This window comes from Fragaria vesca, linkage group LG5, assembly GCF_000184155.1.
Source record: "Fragaria vesca subsp. vesca linkage group LG5, FraVesHawaii_1.0, whole genome shotgun sequence".
NCBI classification, from domain to species: Eukaryota; Viridiplantae; Streptophyta; class Magnoliopsida; order Rosales; family Rosaceae; genus Fragaria; species Fragaria vesca.
Window position 1 is genome coordinate 13816780 of NC_020495.1, and position 23450 is coordinate 13840229.

Sequence of the window (23450 nt, forward strand, 5' to 3'; positions counted from 1 at the left end):
TCCCTCCTCTTCTCGGCGGCAACTCCTCCTCCTCCTCTTCTCGGCGGCACCTCCTCCTCCTCCTCTTCTCGGTGCGCGGCACCTCCTCCTCTTCTCGACGGCACCTCTTCCTCCTCCCGGCGAGTTTAGCGTCGGAGGTGGAGTGGAGTTGTTCGGGAACACGTAAACATAACCGTCGTGGTCGCCGGAGAAGAGGAAGAGAAGGAAAAAAAAAAATCTAAAAAATCGAAAAAGAAACCGCCAATTATTCTAAAAAAAAATAATTTAAATTTTTACTTCCGTCGACTAAGATCTTAGGAGACAAAATATTCAGTCGGCTAAGAAAAACTTAGTCGACGGAAAAGTAATTTCCGTCGACTAAGTTCCGTCGACTAAAGTCTTGGCAGACGGAACTATTCCGTCGACTAAGTCCCACTTAGCCGACGGAATTGATGATTTCGTCGGCTATTGTCTTAGCAGACAAAGCTTAGCCGACGGATCTTAGCCGACGGAATTTCCGTTGGCTAAGATCTTTGTAGACGAAATATATGTCTTAACCGACGAAACGGTTCCGTCGGCTAATAGCCATAATCCAGTGGTGGGCGGGAACATTGTTCGGAAGCTGATTTATTTGGACATTAGAATGTGTAAGCATGTTACATATCTAGTGATCTTTCTAACATGTCACCGCTGTATGAAAGTAAATAAAGTCGACATTAGAGTGGTACTCTCTACTAGTTGGTGCCTAGTTGAGTGCAGATGTATTATAAAGATTTCTGATATTATTGTAGGTCTTTGTAATCAGAGTACGGTTTAGTCCCCTTGTATTCGATAGTTTCATTAGTCAAGCAGGTTTGACGGCAGCTGCATGTCACCGTTGTCTAAAAGCAAATAAAGTCGACATTAGAGCAGTACGCTCTGCTAGTTGGTGCCTAATTGAGTGCAAGTGTATTGTAAAGATTTCTTATATTATTTTAGGTCTTTGTAATCAGGGATTTAGTCCCCCATATCTTCGATAGTTTCATTAATCAAGTAGGCTTAACAACAGCTGCACCAACCCTTAATTTAAAAAACAAAACAAAAATCAGCTGGTTGCAATAGTGTTGCATTTCCTTAGAAACTTAACTGGATATATAAGTGAGTACACGATCGAAAAAAAAAAACTGGATAATTGAGTATAATAATGGAAATGAAGTATTTTATAAGTTACATTATATCTACTTCATATGGACAAATCATTAAATGAATAATGGCAAGTATAGGATGAGAATGATATGCTTATAACTGCCCTTATAACTACATAGCCAAATTATTAGGCAGGCATGTACAACTGAAAAGAGGAACCCAATTATATGCTTAAAGACATCAATTAGAATATAGGATATTCATTTTTCACATCCGATAAATGAGGGCTAGTCATCAATCACAATTTAAGACATGAATGATATGTGGGTTAATACTACTATAGGGGTGGCCGCTAAACCTAACTCCATGTACATCATGCCAACCATATTCAATTTTTGATCATATCATATATTCCTTTGGTTGATTGGGTGAGTTTTGTTACCTCTTCAAACGCTTTCTTCCTTTCTAATCAATTGCAACTCTATTATTAAAAGATGTTGGCTGACCGCCGAGGACCAACATCCATAGCCAAAACCTCCTCATAGACCGCCAACTTTGACATGCTGCCACCATAACTTGGATGATATAGTCACAACAAAGCCATGGTAGCCTCCACTAAATTGCAAAAGGAAAAGAGCAAAACGCCAAGTCTACGAATATGACATAACGAAAAGATGAGTGAATTGATGGAACGTATATATGATAGACACTAATTTACTAAGAGCATGCACCCCTAATCATGGGAAACTATTGTATTTTCTTGCGGTTCAAACAAGTTTTGAACAACTTACGTTTGTGAATGTTCTAGTTTGTTGCCTCCGTTCTTTTTCATGTGAGAAACGATAACAAACTCATTATTCATTTATTTGAAGTTGTGTACTATAAACCCTCATTTTAGATCACATAACGTGAGAATGCAGGTGAGAATACACGACAACTTTTTTGTTTATTTTTGTAAGTGATTTGAATTTCTCTTGATTGAAACGTTTTCTTTTCATATTCCTGGATGAATGTATCAACGTGACTGGTAGAGTCTAAAAATTTTAGTCCATCAAATAATCATTTCAATTGATTGACTCTTCTACTGAAAATAGAGAAATGATGAGCAAAAGGGAGAACGTGACTTGACTAACAATTTTTTTTCTTTTCATGACTGTAAGTTGAAACACGGTCCAAGGCTCCAAGCATGCCTTGAGCTTTAAGCGAACACAGAATTTCAGATTACGTTCTGGTAAGATATGGTCAGCCGACCCATCAAGGAAAAACACAAGAAACCACATCAACACATGACAAGAAATATAGAACGAAGACCAGGAATTCTCTTGAAAATTTCTCATTACTTTGGTCGGGGCGTGGTATGTATGAACACATGACTGGAAAACCTTTTTCTTAAAATATAGGAAGAGCCTACTATACTTTACTCTTTGATTTGGTCTGCTGGAAAACCAGAGTGGAATAGATGAGCTCATTCCATGCATCAGGGACTCCAGGAACACACCAATGGCTGCAGTCTTGCTTCCTGGAGGAACCTTTCTTACCCCAGATTGATGGATGGCCATCCTTGCGGAAATTGGTCAACCTTGTCACATTCAATAGTATCACCGGAACCTTCATTTCTTTGATTACTTCATCCACTATCTTCATTTTCAAAGGGTAGCTATCCAGTAAGGCCCCAGAGAAGGCTGGTTCTTTTTCCCCTTTGCATGACCCACCTGAATCCCAATCTCCACCTCTGCTCTCATGAAGTTAGAGTAATCAAATTGATAAGTGAAACACTTTACCATAATATAAACATAGATTACAGGTACGGTTTCTCTATCGCAGAAACTTCAGGTTGAAGGACCTCCTGAATCAACAACCACCCCGCACTCCACCAAAAAAGAACAAAAAAAGTTCCTATATTATTCTTTGACATGCTTTTTTATTGGGATTTTGACAAAGAAATGGGATGATGTTTCCAAACACGCATGGCAGATTTATGTGAGACTTTCTTCCTTTCTAGTGGGTTTCCTAGGAACTGTCAACGATATGAAAGATCAAAGGTATAAAAAGTGGAAATATACCTGAAATGTGAAGACGAGTAGCCACGATAGAAGATCAACTGCTTTTTTGGATTCACATTAAGGTCAACCCAGCTAGCCCAGGTCTTCAGGGCCCGTCTAAAGGCCTCAGTTACATCAAAATGTGGATAGAGATAATCTCCTTCTTTGTAGTAGTTTTTCCTGCAAAAGAAGAGATGATGCACCATCAAGCAGTGTATGTACAATTACTTGCTCTGTTTTATAAGCTTATTATTACTCAGTCTTGACTAGCTTATTGAAAAGACATACAAGGACAATATATAATCAACACTTGAAATGCAATTTAGTTATATCCAGATATAAGATTAGCATTCAACAGATGTTATGTATTCTATAAGCAGAAAGATTTACTAATATCCAACAAAACAACCCAGGAAATTATCAAAATTGAATCACTGGAAAGCATATATTGATCAGCATAACAAAGGTAAGTAAGTACATTGGGTTATGTAAGAGTACATACCCGCGAGCAGTCTTTCCATGAGCCCACCAATGTCCAGTATTAAAGACTAGAATGTCAGCCTTCATCCAACGTTTAGCTTTTCTGTCAATTTGATCAATCGATAGAGTTGGATTTGACCTCCTTTTCTCATCAAATCGGACTCCTTCTTTCACAAGGAAATGTGATAACACAAAATCCACCGTACAGTCATAGTCCTTCCGAGTGTTTCCAAAAACTTACAATCAGTAAGTGTACTTATTAATCCAATGTACCAGAATGAAATTTACTAAACCAATTATGTGAGCTTAATTCTAGCAAAAGAAACATGTGTTTAATTTGGAAAATTCAGAAAAACAATGAACACATTCTAATTCAATCCGAAAACCCAAAATCGTAGTATTAATTCCAGAAACCAAGCAGTCAACCAAATCAAGCAGAAATTGGGATGAGCAAACATGCATGAGGTCATGTAGGTTTGCCGCACAACACACACAGACACTCAGCAGTTAATATATTTAATGAAATTAAGGACCGAAATTGTGCAAAATGGGGGAAGCTGCTAACTAACAATCAGTTCTTAAGAAAGTGGCATTATCAAAGAACAAAAAAAACGTCAAACTATATTTTTCGCTACAGGAATCAGACCAAAAAAATATATATATATATTTCTCTGCAGGAATTGAAAATTAGGAGAGTAATATAATTACCTGGAATTTGAAAGAAAAATAGCCTCTTCCCTTGGATATTTTGTGGCCATGGATCTCATACATTCTGCTCTTATTATGCAAGCCTTCTCGGAGGAGGCATAATATTGACTCAAACTGGTTCCGATTCATGGAATCCCCTACAAGCATCAACCTTTTACCCCGTAGCCTCACCAAAAAGTCTGTTGCATTAAACCTACGAGTAATGGTGAGAACAGAAATAAAAAGTATTTCCAACAGAATGATATATTTAATAGAATAAGGCGAAAATAAACCAAAGTGAAATATTGAAATACTGGAATAACTGGACAAGGAAATCAGGCTTGAATGAGAATATTTTATAAAGTTTTCACACTAAGGTCAGACGTACAGCTAGAAGCATAACAACTGAAGATAGTCATTGCCTAACATTTACCGGTCAGTACTAGGAGGAGCAAAAGCTCTCTAATCTGGTGAGAAGGTGTATGCAAATTGTCGTAATCGAAGAACCATACATCATAGTATTGATATCTCGATACAATGTCTGTACATTCTGTGTCAACAACACAACTAAAAGGGATCTGGTAGGTTCCCCATATAAACTAACTTCACATTTGAGACTTTTACATGGTCACCCCCATTTTCAGCAGGTTGGTAATTTCTTAAAACTGAAATAGTTAATTAGTTTGACAAAGCCTCAAGCCACCTGCTTGATGGGGAACATCTAGCTGAGCAGGTAATGCACTTAGGGATAAGCTGCATTTAGAAAACGATGTAGAGGGAAGTTCAAAGCTCATCTGAGTTGTGAATGAAAAATTTCAGAAGAATCTGTTGAAGTGGAGTATGGTTGGAAGACCAGAACAGAAATGAAAAAAGAAACAAAGGTGGAGGGAATTCTCTTTGTCAAACCTTAAAACCCAAGTTTTGGCAATGATTGTGTGCAATTCATTTCAAATATTGGCTACATTTGAAAAGATAAAATAATACAAACACTATCACATTTGAACATGCCTAAAATGTCAATAAGTTGGAATTATGCCAATATGAAGTTTTATCAGAGTCAGTTGGAGCCTGCATCTGTTGTTAGTTGTTACCTACTCTTGGTGCATTAAGGATTTTCCGCAACATGGACACAGTTAATTTCTCCCCATATGATTAATTCATTCAGTTTTCTCACGGAATTCAAGTTTACTCGGACAATATGCACAAACCAAGACACACACAGTTTCCATTGATGCAATGGTATAACTTACAATGCCACTGCAGGTTCCCTTGCAAGTTTACTAAGCAGATGTTACAAATAGTTACAAACTTTGCAGCTACTTGTTAGCTATAGTCATATTCTTCCTAAATCATATGGTTGCAAGTTTATATTGTTTCTTAAAGCATGTACATCTCACAAAGACACAAAATTTCATTGCTGCTACATTATCACATTGAGCCATTACAGAAAACACAATATTCACACAGCAAAATAAGAAAGACTAATAAAGCAGGACACAGATACCTTGGAAGGTCACAGCCATCAGGTTTCCACCGCCATTTTAGATACTCAGAGTCGCCCCTCCCATTGCTCTGGCAATCAAAAGCTTCATCAACATGAGGGCATGAACCCGGTTTATAAAGCGGGTATTGCTCATCTCTCACCCAAGTTCCAGCATACAAATCACACGGAATTTCACCCGTTTCAACATCTGGGTTCTCATTTTCACCACCATTTTGGTCACTGGACTCCTTCAGGTCTGAGCTCTCATTTCCACCATCTGGGTCTTGCACATTTTCATTTTCACGATCTGGGTCTTGCACGTTTTCATCATTGGACTCACTTTGTGAACTGGGTTCTTGGGTTGGTGGTGTTATAGAGGTGGATTGGAGCAAAGAAGAAGGTGGGTCTAGTATTGGTGCAGAGTTGGATTGGGACAAAGAGATGAGGGTATTGTTAGTTGAAGAAGAAGAAAATGGGATTTGGGTAAAGTGATTCTTGTAGAGGAAGAGAGAGGGCTCAAGGGCTCGTTTGGTGAAGACGAAAACGGTGAAGAGGAAGAAGGTGATGAATATGATAACGATGAAGGCGTAACGGCTCTTTTGGGGGGATGAATTACTGGGTGTTGCTACTGCCATTTGCTAATCGCTCATTGCTTCGGTTTTTCCGTTGCTAATTACAACAAAAGGGAAAGAGTGAGACTGGTTAGAGTGAGCTTTTGTCAATGGAGGAAAGCATTTCATACTGCTCTTCTCGCAATCTCACGTGTCGGTGTTCACCTATAAAATCCAAAGTTTTTTTTTTGGATTGAACACACGCAAGTGATGCAACCACTTCTAACGAGTACCTCTGTAGCAAGACACTGGTGAAGCACCTTTTAGTTTATGATTTAAAAGATTTATTTTTGTATTTTTTAATTATATCTTGATATCTCATCTATTCAGTTTTTAGATTATTTTTATAAATTTTTAATCAAATTGGTAATAAGTTAATGAACAAGATAATATTAAGGGTTGTGAAATTCACACACCCCAAATTAAAATCCACACTCTTTTTCCTTTTTTTGTTAACGTATTCACAAATAGACAAAGTTTAAGTCACTAAAAGCAACATTTAAGTAACCAAAAAATAAAAAAAGGTGTGTGGATTTTAATTTCGGGTGTGTGAATTTCACACATCCCAATATTAATGAGCGGACTAAATCTGTCAAACATGAACCGTTTAGGTTCATAATTGGTAAATCACACTTCTTAACGATTTTCAACATGGATGAAAATTTACAGAAATAATCCACTCATAAATCTCTACTATTATAAATCCCAACATTTAGAAATTTACCAAGTTATGTTTTGCTTAAACTACCTTTAATGAGCCAACAAACATAAGTAAAAACAAAAGGTTCTTATAGTAAAGAAAAAATTCAAAAACAAAACAAATTAGATAAAGAGATAAACATAACAAAATTGTATAATCAAATTAACCACTCATGCTTATTTTTAGGTGATCGTGTTCCCATGCAAATGCACGGGTAAAAAACTAGTACCTATAAACTGAACGGTGAAGATGTAGATAATTGATCAAAAAGTGGATGGAACAAAGAAGTCCTCAATTAATCTTCATTTAGAAATCCTCATTAGAAGGCCTCCTTTGAACACACTACCATAAGAAGTCTGATATGCCTTAATAACAACTAGACAGACCACCCGCATGTTGCTGCGGTATTTCATCTCATGAACAAATTGGAAGAACAAGTTTAAAATCATGGGCACTAAATCAGAATCTAAGTCTTTGTCCTCCACTCCAAACCTGAGTGTTGCATGATTTGTATGAGAAAGTCTGTAACTGGATTGTATATGAGAGCGCTTGAAATGGTTTGGTCTTTGGTTACGAATGTCCCAATCTATCTATGGCAACCACTTGGGAAATAAAGTACGTACATACATTATAAAACACGAAACCAAAATAGTACATATGTTAGTTCACATGTATTGCATTGTCATTGGAGCTACAATGAAACCAATTTATACAACACGATGCAGATTGATATATAGTTCCTATTGTAATTTGTGCAAAGGAATAACTGCTTTATGTTTTTTTTATCAAACTTATATGCCAAATAGTTAAAAGTTTCCATATTGCAACCAAAAAAAAAGTAGAAACTGAGCTGAAACAGATAAAGAAATATCTCTTGAGATTGAGAGATTATGATATTATAGAAATGCAAGAACCATAAAGGATTGCTACAAATAATAAATCACAACAATCAAGCTCAGGTACAATTTACAAATCATATTTTGTCAAGTTAACTGCACAAAGTAACTAAAAGGCAAAAACTTCGATCTCTTCCATAGCTACACAATGCACATTTAAGTTTCAACTTCTCTGACAGACTTTTTTCTACATTTTTAAATGAATGTCACTTTTCTGCTCGTCATACCACAACATTTTTAAAAGCTAACTGCAATTATGATCAATAGTACTTCAGATTGAAAAAAACTGCCCCTGTGTTAAAGTCCTACAACAACAAAAGTATATACATGAAGAAGAATCCAACAATTCTATATTCAAATCCAAATTCTTTGCGACAATGAAGACCAAAGTCTGTCCTACATTCATTTTTGTGAAGGCATAAGGAATAATGATTTCAACATTTGTCTTCTCACATACCTGGGAGTTGCGGCATATACTTCAACTCTTGAAAGATTTTTGTCCAAAGTCCAAATTCTTCCACAACAGTGAAGACCAGAGTTTTGAAAGATTTTGCTAAATAGATAATGCGCAATTTTTTTTGATGTAAAATAGTAGTATATACCTGTAAAGCTCAACTTGTATAAAGATTCAATGAACCAACAACAATACCAAGCTGATCACTCTATTTTTGTGTGTGAACTGAAAAGGCAAAACAAAACAACAATGAGATTTATCAATAGAGAATAAAAGTAGCTTCTTTATCTCAGCAGTAAACCGAAAAGGCATCAACGTCTTCTTAAGTTTGATCACAGTATGATAGTATACCTGAAAAACTTCATTACGATTTCAATTTGAACAAACAAAAGAGCTGTAATATACGTGAATTCAATGCAGCTGTATACGAGAGCTCATTGATTATCAATTAAGTTAATGAATGGAAATCCAACTGTTGTCCAAATCTGCAAAACAAAAAATACAAAAGAAAAATTCAAAAGAAAATTTACAAAACTGAGCATAAATATAATTATATGAATTCCATTTCATATTTGCTAATATGTTTCTAAAGTGGAAATTTCACATAACTCAAGAAAATAATAAAAAAATAATGCATACTTGTAAGAAAAAAGAAACCAAGATAATGTAGAATGCCAAGAGCTCACTATTCCTCAGATTAGCTACTAAATGTGACAATAGAATATATTCCAAATCTGCAAAAGAAAAAAGAGAAAGTCATTATAAAATTGACCATAATACATACTTGCACGAAAAGAGGTAACCAAAATTAAAGGATCCACAACACCAATATTGAACCTGAAAAATTGAACCTCATATTGGCTTTTCCCTCTCTTTTTCTTCAAAGTGTACCTGCCCATTTTAGCTTAATAGATTGAGAATAGGCCTTTATGATTGTAAATGGGAAAAACCAACAGCTAATTTAAATGAGCAAATCGGGATTCGATATAGAACATGTAAATTTTGAACAATATAAAATCATTTTACAATCATAATGAACAATTAATTCATTAACATGTAAGATGTATTACCTTGCCAAGAGTAACCTCAAGTTCTTAACACCATATAACCACCTGATTTTGTATCTGCATTACAAAACCAACAAAAGATTCAAACTCACAAATAAAATTGTCCAAAGGCATGAAACATCATTTACTCTTTAAACCAAATGCTATGTGAGAACTCACAGAATCTGCAAACATTAATATTGCCAATGCCAAAATAAAAAAGTTAGCTATCAATAACCTTAAGAAAACGTAACATAATTCATACCTATGGATTATTGTGTAAGCAAATAGTCACTGAAAATATACTTGAAAGAATACATATTGTAAATTCTCCTAACTGTAGCTTTTGTCATGAGAAGAAATACTCAACAGGTATGGTATGCTGTTACCTGATTGGAAGGAGTGGAATAGTGCTATTATAAAGTGCTGCCACACTTTATCTGCAAGACCTTATCAGAAAAGAAAAGAAAAGGCCCAGAAGAACAATCAAAGTCAAGATTCAACTAAAATTTTTAAACCAATTGCCAAAAGAAACCAACGATCATAAATTTTTAAGTCAAGAATCATACATTTACCTATAAATACAATCACCCAAATCGAAATCACAAAACAATTGGAGAAATTGGAGAACAAATCGATGGAAACTGAGATAAACTAAAAAGAGCAAGCACAGGGAGAAAGATAGAAGTTATATACAAATATCAATCCCAGAGAGGGGGGAGAATAGGGAAGTTAGTCGATCGGTATCGAGAATAGGGATCGATAGAGAGGCGAGAATGGATCACCACGAATATACTGAAGCTGGCATCATAAGGAAAGACAACAGGGGAATAAAGGTAGCATACCTCTTCTTGACCCAAAAACTCTCTCTCCCATTGACGAAAGTGTATATCAAATAGAATTCAACAAATTCCAATGTGATGTGGTTCTTTGCTATTGTATTTGATATTTTCGAGGCAACATAACTGCAAATGAGCATATTAAATCTTTAGTCAAGCACTACATGCTAATCAAGAAGAAATAAAAGGAAGGGTTTGCCAGAGAATGAAAGACACTCTCGAAGATTTAGGAGATGGCGAGAGAAAGGACGAAAGAGACAAAATATAGGCCCAACTTTGAAGGAGACTCAACTCTCTTTTGTGTGTGTTTAGAAACAGTAATTAAAAACAATATTATTAACAGTGAATTAAGTTGTCTGCACAGTTAACAGAAAATATATATATGGTAAATGTGATGCCATTAAATCCAAAGCTTTCTATAGAAGGAACTCGAGCAATATTGAGAATCAAATCGATAAGGTTAGATTTTCACGTTAATTTTTTATTTGAAAAGAAGAAGACTATCAGAGCATCTCCAACAGCTTCTCTATTTTCTTGAAATTCTCAATTTTGGGGAATATAAAGCTATTTTTAGGTCCAACAACTTCCTCATCCAATTCCCCAAAATGGGGATGTAGAAGAAAAAGAAGCCTTCATTCCCCAAATTTGCAGCAAAGTCTTCCTTCCCTAAAATTAAATTTTTCAGGTGCTCCAACAAATTTAAGACAACAATAAAATATTTTATTAGGTAGTTTATTGTTACAATGAAATATTTAATATTTTTTTGTTATAATTAATGATGATATATTATATTTTATTGTTATATTAAATGCTGCAATCTATAAAAGAGAAATTTTAGGGAAGCTGTTGGAGATGCTCTCACTCTCACTCTCTGATCGTGAGGTTTTCTGCTAAGAAAGAATGGAGTCTCTCCTCTCTCAAAACCCTAGCTGCCTCAGCGGCAGGGCTCTATCGAGGTCGCCATCTCCGACTTCAACCCTAAGCAGGGTCGTTCTTTGTTGGCAAACTCCCAATCAAAACATCTATGGCAATCTGGTGCTCTCAACCATGAAGTTTCTGTTGGAAACTGGCGATGGAGATCAGATTTTCGATATTGGGGAGGCACGATTTTACGGCGAATGATGGCAACTGCAACGGGTCGGACTCGACCTAGTGGAGCGAGACTCAAGGCAGATTGGGTATATGGGATGGCGGCATGCAGATCCAGGTTGAGGCCCAACCAAGATCAGATTCGTCTCTGTTTTCCTTTGGGTATCCTAGATCAGCGACGGAATTGTTGAGGTTAAGAGGTTTCAAAAAGCAACCGGCGATGGATCGGACCATGTTTGGAAGTGCTATGGTATTCCGATGCTTCGTGGTTTTATTTTTGCAGGTCAGACAAGGGTGGGTGCGTAGATTGACGGTGAATCGCGGCGGTGCTGTGAGGCGGCGTTCATGGCTGCGATTCCCCCAAAGTTGGGTGCCCAGATCATTGACAAGGCACAAATTTTGTGGGCTAAGTCAAAGGCCCAAATTAGTTGGAAGGGTCTCTTGTTATTGGGTATTGGGTCCTTCTGTGGATCCAACAAATAGACCCTAACCCTTTAGTGTTCTGTATATGGGATCCAAGAGATTTAGATCGTACTATTGAATTATCTGGAGTAGTACCGAAGGATAATTCAAGACATTATGTGAAGCATGAAGTGAAGAAGGAGGGCAACACGGGACATTGCACCGTGGGTACTACCAAAACGTCTTGTCTGTCTATTCATGACAGCAGATGAGTCCATCGTGTATATTTTGGAGTTATGCAAGTAGACTATTTTTCAAATTTCGAAAACAATCCAAAAATGTTATCGATTTGTTTCAAACTTTGTAATGAAATTTTATTTCGCAGCTACACCCGATTGACATGGGTATCTTAATGAAATGTTCAACATTTTCCTTCAAAAAAAAACAAAAGAAAAAGAAAAGAAGAAGACTTGAAAACAAAAACCTTAGGGCATCCTTCCAGCAATAACGCATAGGCCACATAGATAGGGAGAGAGTGAAACCAAATCGAAGGTCTTAGAATGAGAGGTGCGTGATCTGCAAGAGAGTTCACCTCACGATGCATATGTCGAGAGATCACAAAAGAGAACTGAGATAATAACTGTATGATATTATGAATTAAACTTCACATATGCCAAGAAACTTCTAAATGCCTAAACAATCAATTATAACTTATATTTGCCATCAACGATGATACGAGGCTATGTGGAGACCGTCACAATGAGCAGTAGCTTCGGCCAACAAGACTCCAACAAAACCAATATCTTGAGGCAGCAATTATAGAATTACGAATAGAGTGTTTGAGAATAAACTCAATTATTGCCTGAAAAATTTTACAATGTGTTAATTCATGAGATGTATCAACTTCTCTCTACAAATAATGTGACGTATTGACTTTATCTTAAAATTGTAAAATGAGTTCTCAAAGTGATAATATTAGTCCTCAAAGTTAGAATATAAGTTCTTTAAATTGTAAACAAATTTAGTTACATCATTAGTCCTCAAATAACTATAATCACTAAAACTTGTTCTTAAAGTGATAAAATACTTATTTAAGGACTCATATTACCATTTTAAGGACTAATATTATTATTTTGAGGACTAATATTATTACTTTGAGGACTTATGTTCTAATTAATTTTTTTTTACAACTTTAAGCACTCATGTTACAACTTTAATGACTAATATTACCATTTTGATGATTCGTTTTACAACTTGAGGATAAACTTGATGCATCAGATGCATACCACAGCCTTACCCTGCCTGTCTTGCCTTGTCCCACAATCTGATCTAGTTTTTTGAAAAAAAGGGGTTGTACGGATATTAGTTATCTTAGACCTAGCTATAATTTGAATATAAGGGTCGATTTTAAACAACCAACTAGTTGATCATTCTTGAGGCAATCGTCATGATCGACACTCCGGTTTGAAAAATAATTAAGCTCAAGGAATCAGGTGGACATATGAAGGAAAGCAAAACTTGTGCATTAAGTTTAAAAAATAAAAATAACTATCTTTGAAAATTCTCTTAGACCTGATTTTCCAAAGATAGTTATTGAGTGAAGCAACGAACAATAGTTGAATAGTGCATTAAGTTTAAAAAATAAAAATTGTAACGTACGTAAAGTTCCGCGTTGACCACATATATGATAGGCTCATTTCAGAATATGTGAAATTACATATATGATGAATAATTTTTCTCAAAATAAACTGGCATCTTCGAGAAATTTTAAAACCATGTTCTTAATTACTTGATACACACCCCCAATTAATTTCACAATAGCCTAGTCTCAATCCATTTTATACTTTGAAAACAGTACAAGGAATAAAACACCTATTATATTTTAGAAAAAGAACGCAAAAAGACTTGCTCTGCTAGGGTTTGCGTTTAGCACCACCAAACAAAATTTCCATGGAGATATTGGCTTGGAATTGTAGAGGATTGAATAATGATAGGGCTCTTCAAGGTTTGCAAAAGCTGATTTGGCAGAAGAAGTCGTCGCTCATCTTCTTGACAGGAATGACTGGTATGGCCATCCTTCAGCATCAGAGAGGAGGCAGTCCTGGGAGTTATTGAAAGAGTTGAGTGATGCATCTTCGTTGCCTTAGGTTGTTGTGGGAGATTTCAATGAGATCCTAAATTAGGGAGAGAAGGATGGGGGAAACCCTAGGTGTGAAGCACAGATGCGTCGTTTTCAAGAGGCTCTGGATCTAGCAGAGTTGATCGATTTAGGGTTCTTTGGGGCTCCTTTCACATCGAAGGGGGGCGATGTGAGATGCCTGTTGGATAGAGTTGTCGCTTCTCCTTCTTGGATCGACCTCTTCCCTGCTTCTTGAGTTCTACATTTGCCTCCAATCCATGGAGATCATGCTCCAATTTCTGTTAGGTGTGTTTGTGGATTCGCCAACAGAGAGTGTACTATAAGCAGCGTTTTCGGTTTGAATCATTATGGACCAAGCATGAGGCTTGTAAGAGCATAATTGAAGAAGGGTGGGCAATTCCTACTACTGGTGTGTCCATGCTGTCTCTAAGATAGCTAATACTCATATGGCTCTCAACAACTGGCAGAAGTCTATTTTTGGGAATCGTAAGAAGAAAATTGAGTTGCTGCGATCCCGTCTAAAGGAGCTAATGTGGTTGTCAACAACCCCCCAGTTCTTGGAAGAGCATGCAGTATTGTCAAGTAAATTGGAAAGTCTTGTGGAGGAAGAGAAGCTATATTGGAAACAAAGATCAAAGGTTATGTGGCTTACGAAAGGTGATAAAAGTACTAAGTTCTTCCACAGGAAGGTTTCAAACTGTCAAGCGAAGAATAGATTGACAAGGCTTTATGATTCGGATGGAGTTTAGAGGTCAGCAGAAGATGGAATGGAACAAGTACTTTTGAGCTACTTTGCTACTATGTTCGGCTCCAATTGACATGGATAACATGCATCAGATCGTCAGTTGTCTGCAACCGAAAGTAACCAGTGATATGAACTCTGATTTATGTGCTCCATATTCGGATGAATAGATCAGAGCTGCACTTTTTCAGATGTACCCGACTAAATCTCCAGGTCCAGATGGCATGCCTCTAGAATTCTTTCAAAAATATTAGGACATTATAGGTTCAGATGTTTGTAGTGCTGTTAAGGGCTTTTTGCAGTCAGGCCGGTTGTTGAGGGTAGTTAATTTCACTCATGTCTGCCTTATACCGAAGGTTCCTAATCCTACACAGGTAGCGGATTTACGCCCTATTGCTTTGTGTAATGTGTTATACAAAATTTTCTCTAAGGTCATTACAAACAGATTGAAGAGGCACTTGTCAGATATTATATCTCCTTGTCAAAGTGCTTTTATTCCAGATCGGTTGATTACCGATAATTCTCTGATTGCTAATGAGGTCTCGCATTTTATTAATACGAACTATACATAGAGAGTTATGGCTTTGAAATTGGATATGAGTAAGGCCTATGACATGATGGAATGGGTGTTTTTGGAGGTGGTGCTATTGAGGTTGGGTTTTCATGTAGATTGGGTCTGGTGCGTTGTGTAGTGTGTGACTACGTGCTGTTCAATATACTTTCCTTATTAATGGAAAGTTGTGTGAGTCTTTAACCCCCTCTCAGGGTTTAAGACAAGGAGATCTGCTTTCGCCTTATTTATTTTTACTCTGTGCGGAGGTGTTCTCAACATTACTTTAACAAAAAGTATCATATGGGTCACTCTAGGGGGTGAGGATTTGTAATGGTGCGCCAGCTATTAATCATCTTCTCTTTGCAGATGATAGCCTATTATTTGGGAAGGCAAGCAGAAAGGAATGTGAGTCTATCCAATCTGTTCTTAATGATTATGCTGTAGCTTCTGGACAACGGGTAAACTTTGATAAAAGAAGTATTGTTTTCAGTAAAGGTGTTGAGTTGGATGTGCATAATTGTCTGGCTTCAATTATGGGAGTCAATATTGTGGAAAAATATGATAAGGACCTTGGATTACCAACTGTTGTGGGAAGAAATAAAATGGCTACTTTTGACTATATTAAGGAGCAGTTGAGCAACAAGCTAGAAGGGTGGCAAAGGTAAGTTATTAAGTGGTGCTGGGAAGGATATTCTGATTAGAGTGGTAGCTCAAGCTCTCCCATCTTATTCTATGAGTTGTTTTCTGCTTTCGAAAAGTTTATATAGTTCACTCTACCAGATGTGTGCTAAGTTTTCGTGGGGAAGTAGGCCCAATGAGAGGAAAATCCATTGGATGTCATGGGAGAAACTTTGTCGTCCAAAGGAAGAAGGAGGGATGGGTTTGAGAGACCTTTATGCTCATAATTTAGCTCTCCTGGCCAAACAAGGGTGACGAATTGTTAAGTCACCAGATTCTTTGCTCGGCAGATTGTATAGAGCAAGGTACTGCCCCAATGACAATTTTTGGTCAGCTTCGGTTGATACTAAGACTTCTGTTTGTTGGAAGAGCATTTTTGAAGCAAGGGATTTATTGGTCAATGGAACTAGATGGCAGATAGGTGATGGTGCTTCTGTTCATGCATGTGAGGATCCTTGGTTACCTAGACCGAGGCTTTCATCCACTGAGCCGGTTAAGCAATCGGTGTTCCCAGGTTAGTGAGTTTATTTTTGAAGATCATGGCTGGGTTAAACTGATTTTGGAAGAACACTTTGAACAATCTGATGTCAAGGTGATTCTCATTATTCCTTTTAGACGTTAGGTACTTCTCGACAAGCTCATCTGGCACTATGATGCGAAAGGGAGATTTTCAACAAAATCAGCCTATCAACTTGCTAGGCAATTGGTTCATCCGAATTAGTCATCATCTAATGCTAATGAGGCGGTCTCTTTTTCGAAGAACCTTTGGTTCTCAGGTCTACCACGTAAAATTAAAGTGCACATTTGGCGTGTTTGTTCATCTATTTTGCCTACCATTTCCATGTTAAGATCGAAAAGGATGTTCTTGAATGTTGGCTGTTCTTTTTGCAATGCTGGGGATAAGTCCATTGAACATATCTCCAGGGATTGTTGTTTTATCAGAGATTAATCAAGCTATTCCCAGAATTGCGTAGAATTTTTCGAACCATAGTGCAACCTATGTTTGTAATGGATTGATTGATTATCTGCTCTGAAACATTAAAAAAAGAGGATTTCTGTCTTTTGTTGGTGATATTGTGGTCAAGTTGGAAGGAGCGTAATCTCAGGTTATGGGAGAATAAGGTACGATTCCACAACCATCTTTTCTACTAGATTCATACTTATATCATATTGTTGAAATTGGTTATAGTCAAGAAGCAAAGAAATAATCTCCAATATCAACATTGGACTCATCCTCCAATTGGTTGGTTGAAAGCCAATTTGGATGGAGCATTTGATATAGGTGCTGGTAGAGGTGGTATTGGAGTGGTGATTAGAAATTCTGATGCTCAAGTAGTAGGAGGGTGTTGTCTCAGAATTGAGAATGTTAATGCTTTAAACTTAGTTGAAGCAATAGCTAGGAGGATTGCTTGCGAAAGAGCAGGTGAGTTCGATTTGGCTTCCCTTGTTATGGAATCTGATTGTTTGGCTTTGGTTAATGGTACGAAGTCTACAGAGATTGAGGATTCAGATTTTGGTACGATTGTGGAAGATATCAAAGTTAGTCTTTCTAATCTCCCTTCTTCTTTCTTTACTCATGTTTATAGAGAATCTAATACAACAACTCATAAATTAGCCAAATTGACCCTTACTGTTGGTATTAATGTTCGCTGGTCGGTAGTACCCCTTCTGTTCTTCAAGGCGTTTGTGCCTCGTTCTGTAACCCTTGATCTTTATTCTCAATAAATCTAACGTCTTTATTCAAAAAAAGAAAAAGAAAAAGGAATAAAACACCCATTAGGGCCGGAAAAAAAAATTACCCCCAATGTCTATGAAATCACCTAGCTTCAACTAGGATCTTAACAATATATCAAAACTCAAAATCGCTTATAGCACCTTTATGTGTCAACAGAACTAGAAACCCCTTGAAGCAGGAATAAAGTATAACAACCAAGGTGAATTGAGGCTACCCTTGATCCAAAATTAAATTTTACTTTGGCCATGAAGACCCAATCTAGCCAAGCCTACACCAAAGGGAAAGCATATGTGACACAAGTCCAAGGAACCATGACCCGGCCATCAATTTCCAAACTTTGTGTTCCCTAGCAGGCCCAAAGTTACTGGAACCAATCCTAGACCCGCCAAGGTCCTAAACAGCAAATACAAACCTAGAAGATCGTGTCGGCGTCGGCGTCCATAGATCACCATCCACCTAACAAAGCCCGCCGACGTCGACCAAGCCACCACATTTGCCCTTATGCACCATCACTTCAACTCCTCCGCCATTAAATCTCGACCTCCACCGAGCTATCCACAGTAGCAGCTAGTGTTAGTACTGCAACCCATAGTAAGTATTCTGTCACACCCTGACTAGGATTGTTTTTTTTTTTTTTTTTTTTTTGTAGTTGAAGGTGTGACAGGTATGAAAAGAAAAGCTAGCTAGTAAAAGAAATAAGAACTTGGCTGTTGGTTCAAAAAAAATTATGCAACAGACCTGTAACTTTGGAAAATCATAACTAATTCTAGAAAACTTATTTTCAAAAGATTCTAGTTCTGAAATGATCATTAAGGTCTCTACTCTAACTTTCACAACGTTAAGGGCTCGATCGAAACGGTCAACTCTAATCTGAAATAAGAAAACTGCATTTTGAAGCCCTAAACAGACTCAGATGGCCAAAACGGCCCATACATCATGGCATTAGCCATGGGTTTGACTCGTAGGGCCGTTACGCTTCCGGAAAGGTATCACAATAGTCAATCAGACACCAAAAACCAAATCTGCAGCATAGTGAATAATAAGGGTAAATTGCATTGACCGCAACTATTGGCACCGAGACTTTACCAGAATACCGTGATTTTTCAACCATAGACGTATTTCACCATTCTGGTCATATCTTATTTCACGACTTTTTTGCGTTTGAAGGTTCCACGTATAGTTTTTTTTCCCAGATGAGTTGTTGTCCAGATCTACAAATATAAGGCACTTTAGCCGATGAAATTAAGGCACTTTAGCCGACGAAATTATATTTTTCGTCGGCTAAACTTTTAAAAATTTTGTCGGCTAAAGTTCACAGACTATAGCCGATGAAAAAAATTATTCAGACGACGAAATTTTAATTTCGTCAACTAAAGTTGATCATAGCCGATGAAAATTTTAAATTTGCCGACGAAGGAAAATTTCGTCGGCTAAAGTAAAAATAATTCATCGGCTTGGTTTTTTATTTTCGTCGGGTAAAACCTTTATTCTGGCAGTGTCTTAAAGCTAATAAACCTAGTCTAGACTAAACTTAATATACCAAAATACACCCATATTTTAAAACAGTTCATAACACCTTTATTTCATGTATTATTATTATTCTTATTATTATTATTATTATTATATTATTTTTTAAAGAGGGTAATCAGGCCCCTATTTTATTAAAGAATATAAATGTAATACAAAGAATGAGGGGGACAAAAACCTGACCTCCTATATCATGCAATTCTCTAACTAGAGATGATAAAACAAATGCTCAATCTTGCATGCATACAGTCCCACAAATGTGGACCATATAAAATCATCAATCAGTAGCTTCCTGTCATTGCCCATACTGATTATTCATCTTGTTTATCATTTTTCTGTTTAAAGATTTGAAGGGAACAATAATGGTGAGTTCTGGAATGCTCCGGACCGTCTGTGCTCCGCGTTTGTCCGCCTTACGTGTCGCTCGTCCATTGGCTCATGTAAAAAAAGGCGTGAGTCCACCGTTAGTCTTCCTCGAGTTTTTGAGCGCGTGATATGCACATCGTCAGTAAGTTTTTAAGCGCAATTCAGAGACGAATTTGGGCAGCGTTGAGTTGTGTTGAAAAAGGTTCAATTGGTTGCCTATATTGGCAGCCACAAACAGCTGGAGAATTGGAAAAGGAAAAAACAGAAGACATAAATATAGATTATTGACTGTAAAAACCAGAACCAAAGAAAGCAAAACAAAGATGGGAGCTTTGATAAGTACCAGATGGAAAGAAAGTGACTGGAGAATAGAGAAAGTCGAAGACGAAGTTGAGGGCTGCTGTTGGAAATAGTCACAGCCTCCTTCATGGAAAACTCGCTACATAACAACAACTGGATGCCCAGAATAGTTTTTTCGATGTCGGATCTCTCAGAGAAGGCTGCTCTACGCATCGCGTCTCTATGTCTGAGAGATCGACATGGATGCCGTCGAAGGGCAGAACGTTTGGATGGGTGGAGTCGAGTACGATCGATGAAGTCGGCGATTAATTGGGCCTGGGTCGTGTTGGCCATTTGCAGAGAACGGCAGTACAGCAGCCATTACAGGGGGATGAGAAAAGATAAAGAGAAACGAAGAGAAAGGAAGAGCAACGAAAAATTATAATCCCACGCACGACGCTCTTAGCTTCGGCGTGTTTGCACGCAAGTGGTAAAATCTTGTTTTTACTAATTTACTTCTGTCAGTAGACAAATACGGCGCACGGACACTCCGGAGCATTCCAGACGTCTCCGAACAATAATATATCTTTAACACATTATTGAGAGAGAGAGAGAGAGAGAGACTTCTTGTGTGGCTTGCTAACCCAAGGTGCTCCATCAATTCAACGACAAAAGAGGTGGAGCTTTCTCTCCTCCATGGACAAACTTTGGAAGCCGGTGATGGTGCCTTACGACCCTGCTTCTTCGTGTTAATTTACCTTCCTTTGCTTTCTTGCTTTGGTCGGAAATTAGTATGTATTTTCACCGGGAGTTGGGTGTGCATTTTCTCTGGTAGCGGTGGACGTTGGATCTGAGCGTTGGAGGCATGAAGTTTAAGTTGTTAATATTGGGCAATGGGATAAAGTTCCTGGCCATTGGTTGTGAGATCAACATACGTACTTGATGTACAATTTGAAATGAGAAGAATCAGATTTAGACCGCATCTCGAACGAATATGTGACGACCTATATTTTTATTAATGTTGAGAAATGATCTCTCGAAACGCTGATAACGTATTACAGGAAATATGGCGATTGGAATTGGTCTACTCATTCTCGTTAGATAACTCTCTTATATAGAGGATGAATACACCAGTTACAAATGGTAATTACAATGTAATGAAACCTAATAATGTTTGATTGCTCAATTACATACAATTGCATGATTCCCTCTTCGTCAGTTACTTTGACGAACTGACGAAGGCACAAATGTATTTTTCTTTTAACAATATAGTTATTATTTATTTTTATTTTTTTGTTTAGTAGTAATTTGTTTTCATAATTATGGGTGTAGTGTTTATTTATTTATGTATATGTGTAAATATAAATTTGGAATCAGCCCATTAGTTGTTTTCAAAGACCCAAGTCCAGTTTAAAAGAGAAACCCAAGACCAGTTAACTTAGACCAGTTTATTTATTGTTAGTTGCCGTTGAACGTCAAAAGAGTCTGTTCGACTTAATTCATCTTCTGCTTCCTTCGTGTTCATCCTCCTCCATCCTCCCTCATTCTTCACAAGCACCATCCCACATAGACTAGAAGATCAGACCCAATTTTAATGATAAGATTGAGTTATCTAAGAAGCTAGAGGTATCGATGTTATAGGAGAAGCCTTGGAGATTTAGTTACTAGAAGCAAGAGGTATCAAAATCCTTGAAGATTAAGTTTTCAGATGGATAGGAATTGGATTAGAGTGTCCAATTTTGTTTTCTTCGATCTTGTCTTGGACTCCACGTTTTATCTTTCTCCTGACCCTATAAATAGAGGTGAGCTTTCTATGTTCCTCCATAAGTTCTTTTGAGTTTGTACTTAAGAGGGAGAGAGAGAGATTGAAAGGAGAGGTTGGTATTGTAGGAAACAGTAGAGAACTCAGGTTCGTTTCTTTTTATGTGCTCATCAATTATGTTTCTATTCCAAGTAAGTATATGTTCTTAGTTTGTGTAATCGGAAGTTCTTATTTTGGTTTTATTGTTTCATTGATTAGAGTAGTTGCTATTAACAATTGGTTTTGGTTTTGTAGAGTTCTGTAAAGTAGGATTGTTGATTTTTTGGTTTTGGTTATCTTTGATTTCAATTATTTGTTTAGCCAAATTAGCTCTTTTACTTGTTTAGTAGAAGATCATTGTGCATCTGTTGTTGTTACTTGCTCAGAGTCTTAAAATGTTTCTTTGAAACTTGAGAAATAGGCATATCAGCAGATTTTCAGAAAAAATACTAGAATTGTTACTGAACTTTGAAATTGCATAACTAATTACAGAAAAATCGTTTTGAGGTGATTCAAATTCTGAAAACTTCTTTAGGATGTCAGTTTATTTCTGTAGCAGGCAATGAAGTCAAATTCCTTACGAATTTGTACAGTTTTTAATGTGAAAGTGACTGTGTCAGAATAATGTTGTGTTTATATGTGTCCAGTAAATGTGTATTGAGAAACAGCTCACTTCTCATGTTTGTTAAGGTGTTTACTCAATTAAATACTTTATTTTAGAGTACTGAAATTAATGTATTGCATTGCTAAAAATAACTTGTTGTCTTGATCAAGAACTCGCTGTGAAAATCAACCAAGATAGGGGGAATTTCGGGAACTTCTATTTAATTTATTGTGTGTTGATTGCCGGTTGTTATGTATGATGAAGCTCTGTGAAATTTGTCGTGTTGGTTTGCTATATGTAATGATGTTCTATGCAATTTGTTGTGTTTCTGGTTTATGTTTTGCCATATGATTTTGTTTATGAAACTTGATTGTAAAGTTAGTGATTGAGTTTTATATGTGATGTTATTGATCATCTTAGCTAATCCTCATGTTCATGAATATAAAAATTAAGGCAGGAGTTTGGTGAAATTGGGAATAGAATTTGTGGGAGAATGCTTTTGTGTAGTTGAGTTTAATTCGTAGGGACCAAGTATCAGGTGGGCTAATATAACTGTACGATTTTGGTGATCGTGATTAAACAAGAGGACTAGCAAAAAGAGAATCATGATTTGGGTGAAGGGGTTACTGATGAAAGGATTAATGCATTCATGCATTATCATTGTTGGTTTATATTGTTTTAGAGGCTTGGCCTCCTACTAAGCGTTGCTCACCCCTAAGAATATTATGCAAGTGTTGAATATGAACTTTAGATTTCTCTCTTGAAGAGCTTTGTGCATGATGTGATGAAAGTGTGGCTTGTCTCTTTAATTTTCTGTCTAGAATAAGAGCAAAAGGCTGTCGACTTGTGGTTTTGCCTTTGAAGTTTATATTTTAATTTTAGTTGGAATAATGAAGTTTGTATTGTAATCTATGACATCTTAATTAAATTGGCTATGCCCTTTACTTAATTCCAAGTTCTTTGAATTGGTTCTTTATTTTTTTAGCTTGTTTATTTAGAGTTCACAGGTTAAACTCAAAGTAGGAATAGAACCTACAAATCTGAAACCGTGTTTTTCAAATTCTGCATCAGTTACCTTTCTTCTGAAAACTGTATAATTTCGTTTGGAATTTGAAGTTGGTTTCTTCATGAGATTTGTAGTAGACATCTTAAGGTTCATTCCAGTTTTAAATCACTTGAAAACGATTTTTGT

The 23450-nt window shown here is 36.8% G+C and overlaps 1 protein-coding gene across 1 annotated transcript; it reads right to left on the bottom strand.

Moving 5' to 3' along the window:
• Positions 1-2422: 2422 nt before the first annotated feature.
• LOC101312731 lies at positions 2423-6550 on the bottom strand. Its single transcript, XM_004299738.1, has 5 exons — positions 5818-6550; positions 4335-4527; positions 3649-3842; positions 3168-3326; positions 2423-2836 (listed from the first exon to the last, which is right to left on the bottom strand). Exons 1-5 carry the CDS (start codon positions 6429-6431, stop codon positions 2515-2517), a joined length of 1482 nt encoding a protein of 493 aa, XP_004299786.1. The 5' UTR covers positions 6432-6550; the 3' UTR covers positions 2423-2514.
• Positions 6551-23450: the final 16900 nt, after the last annotated feature.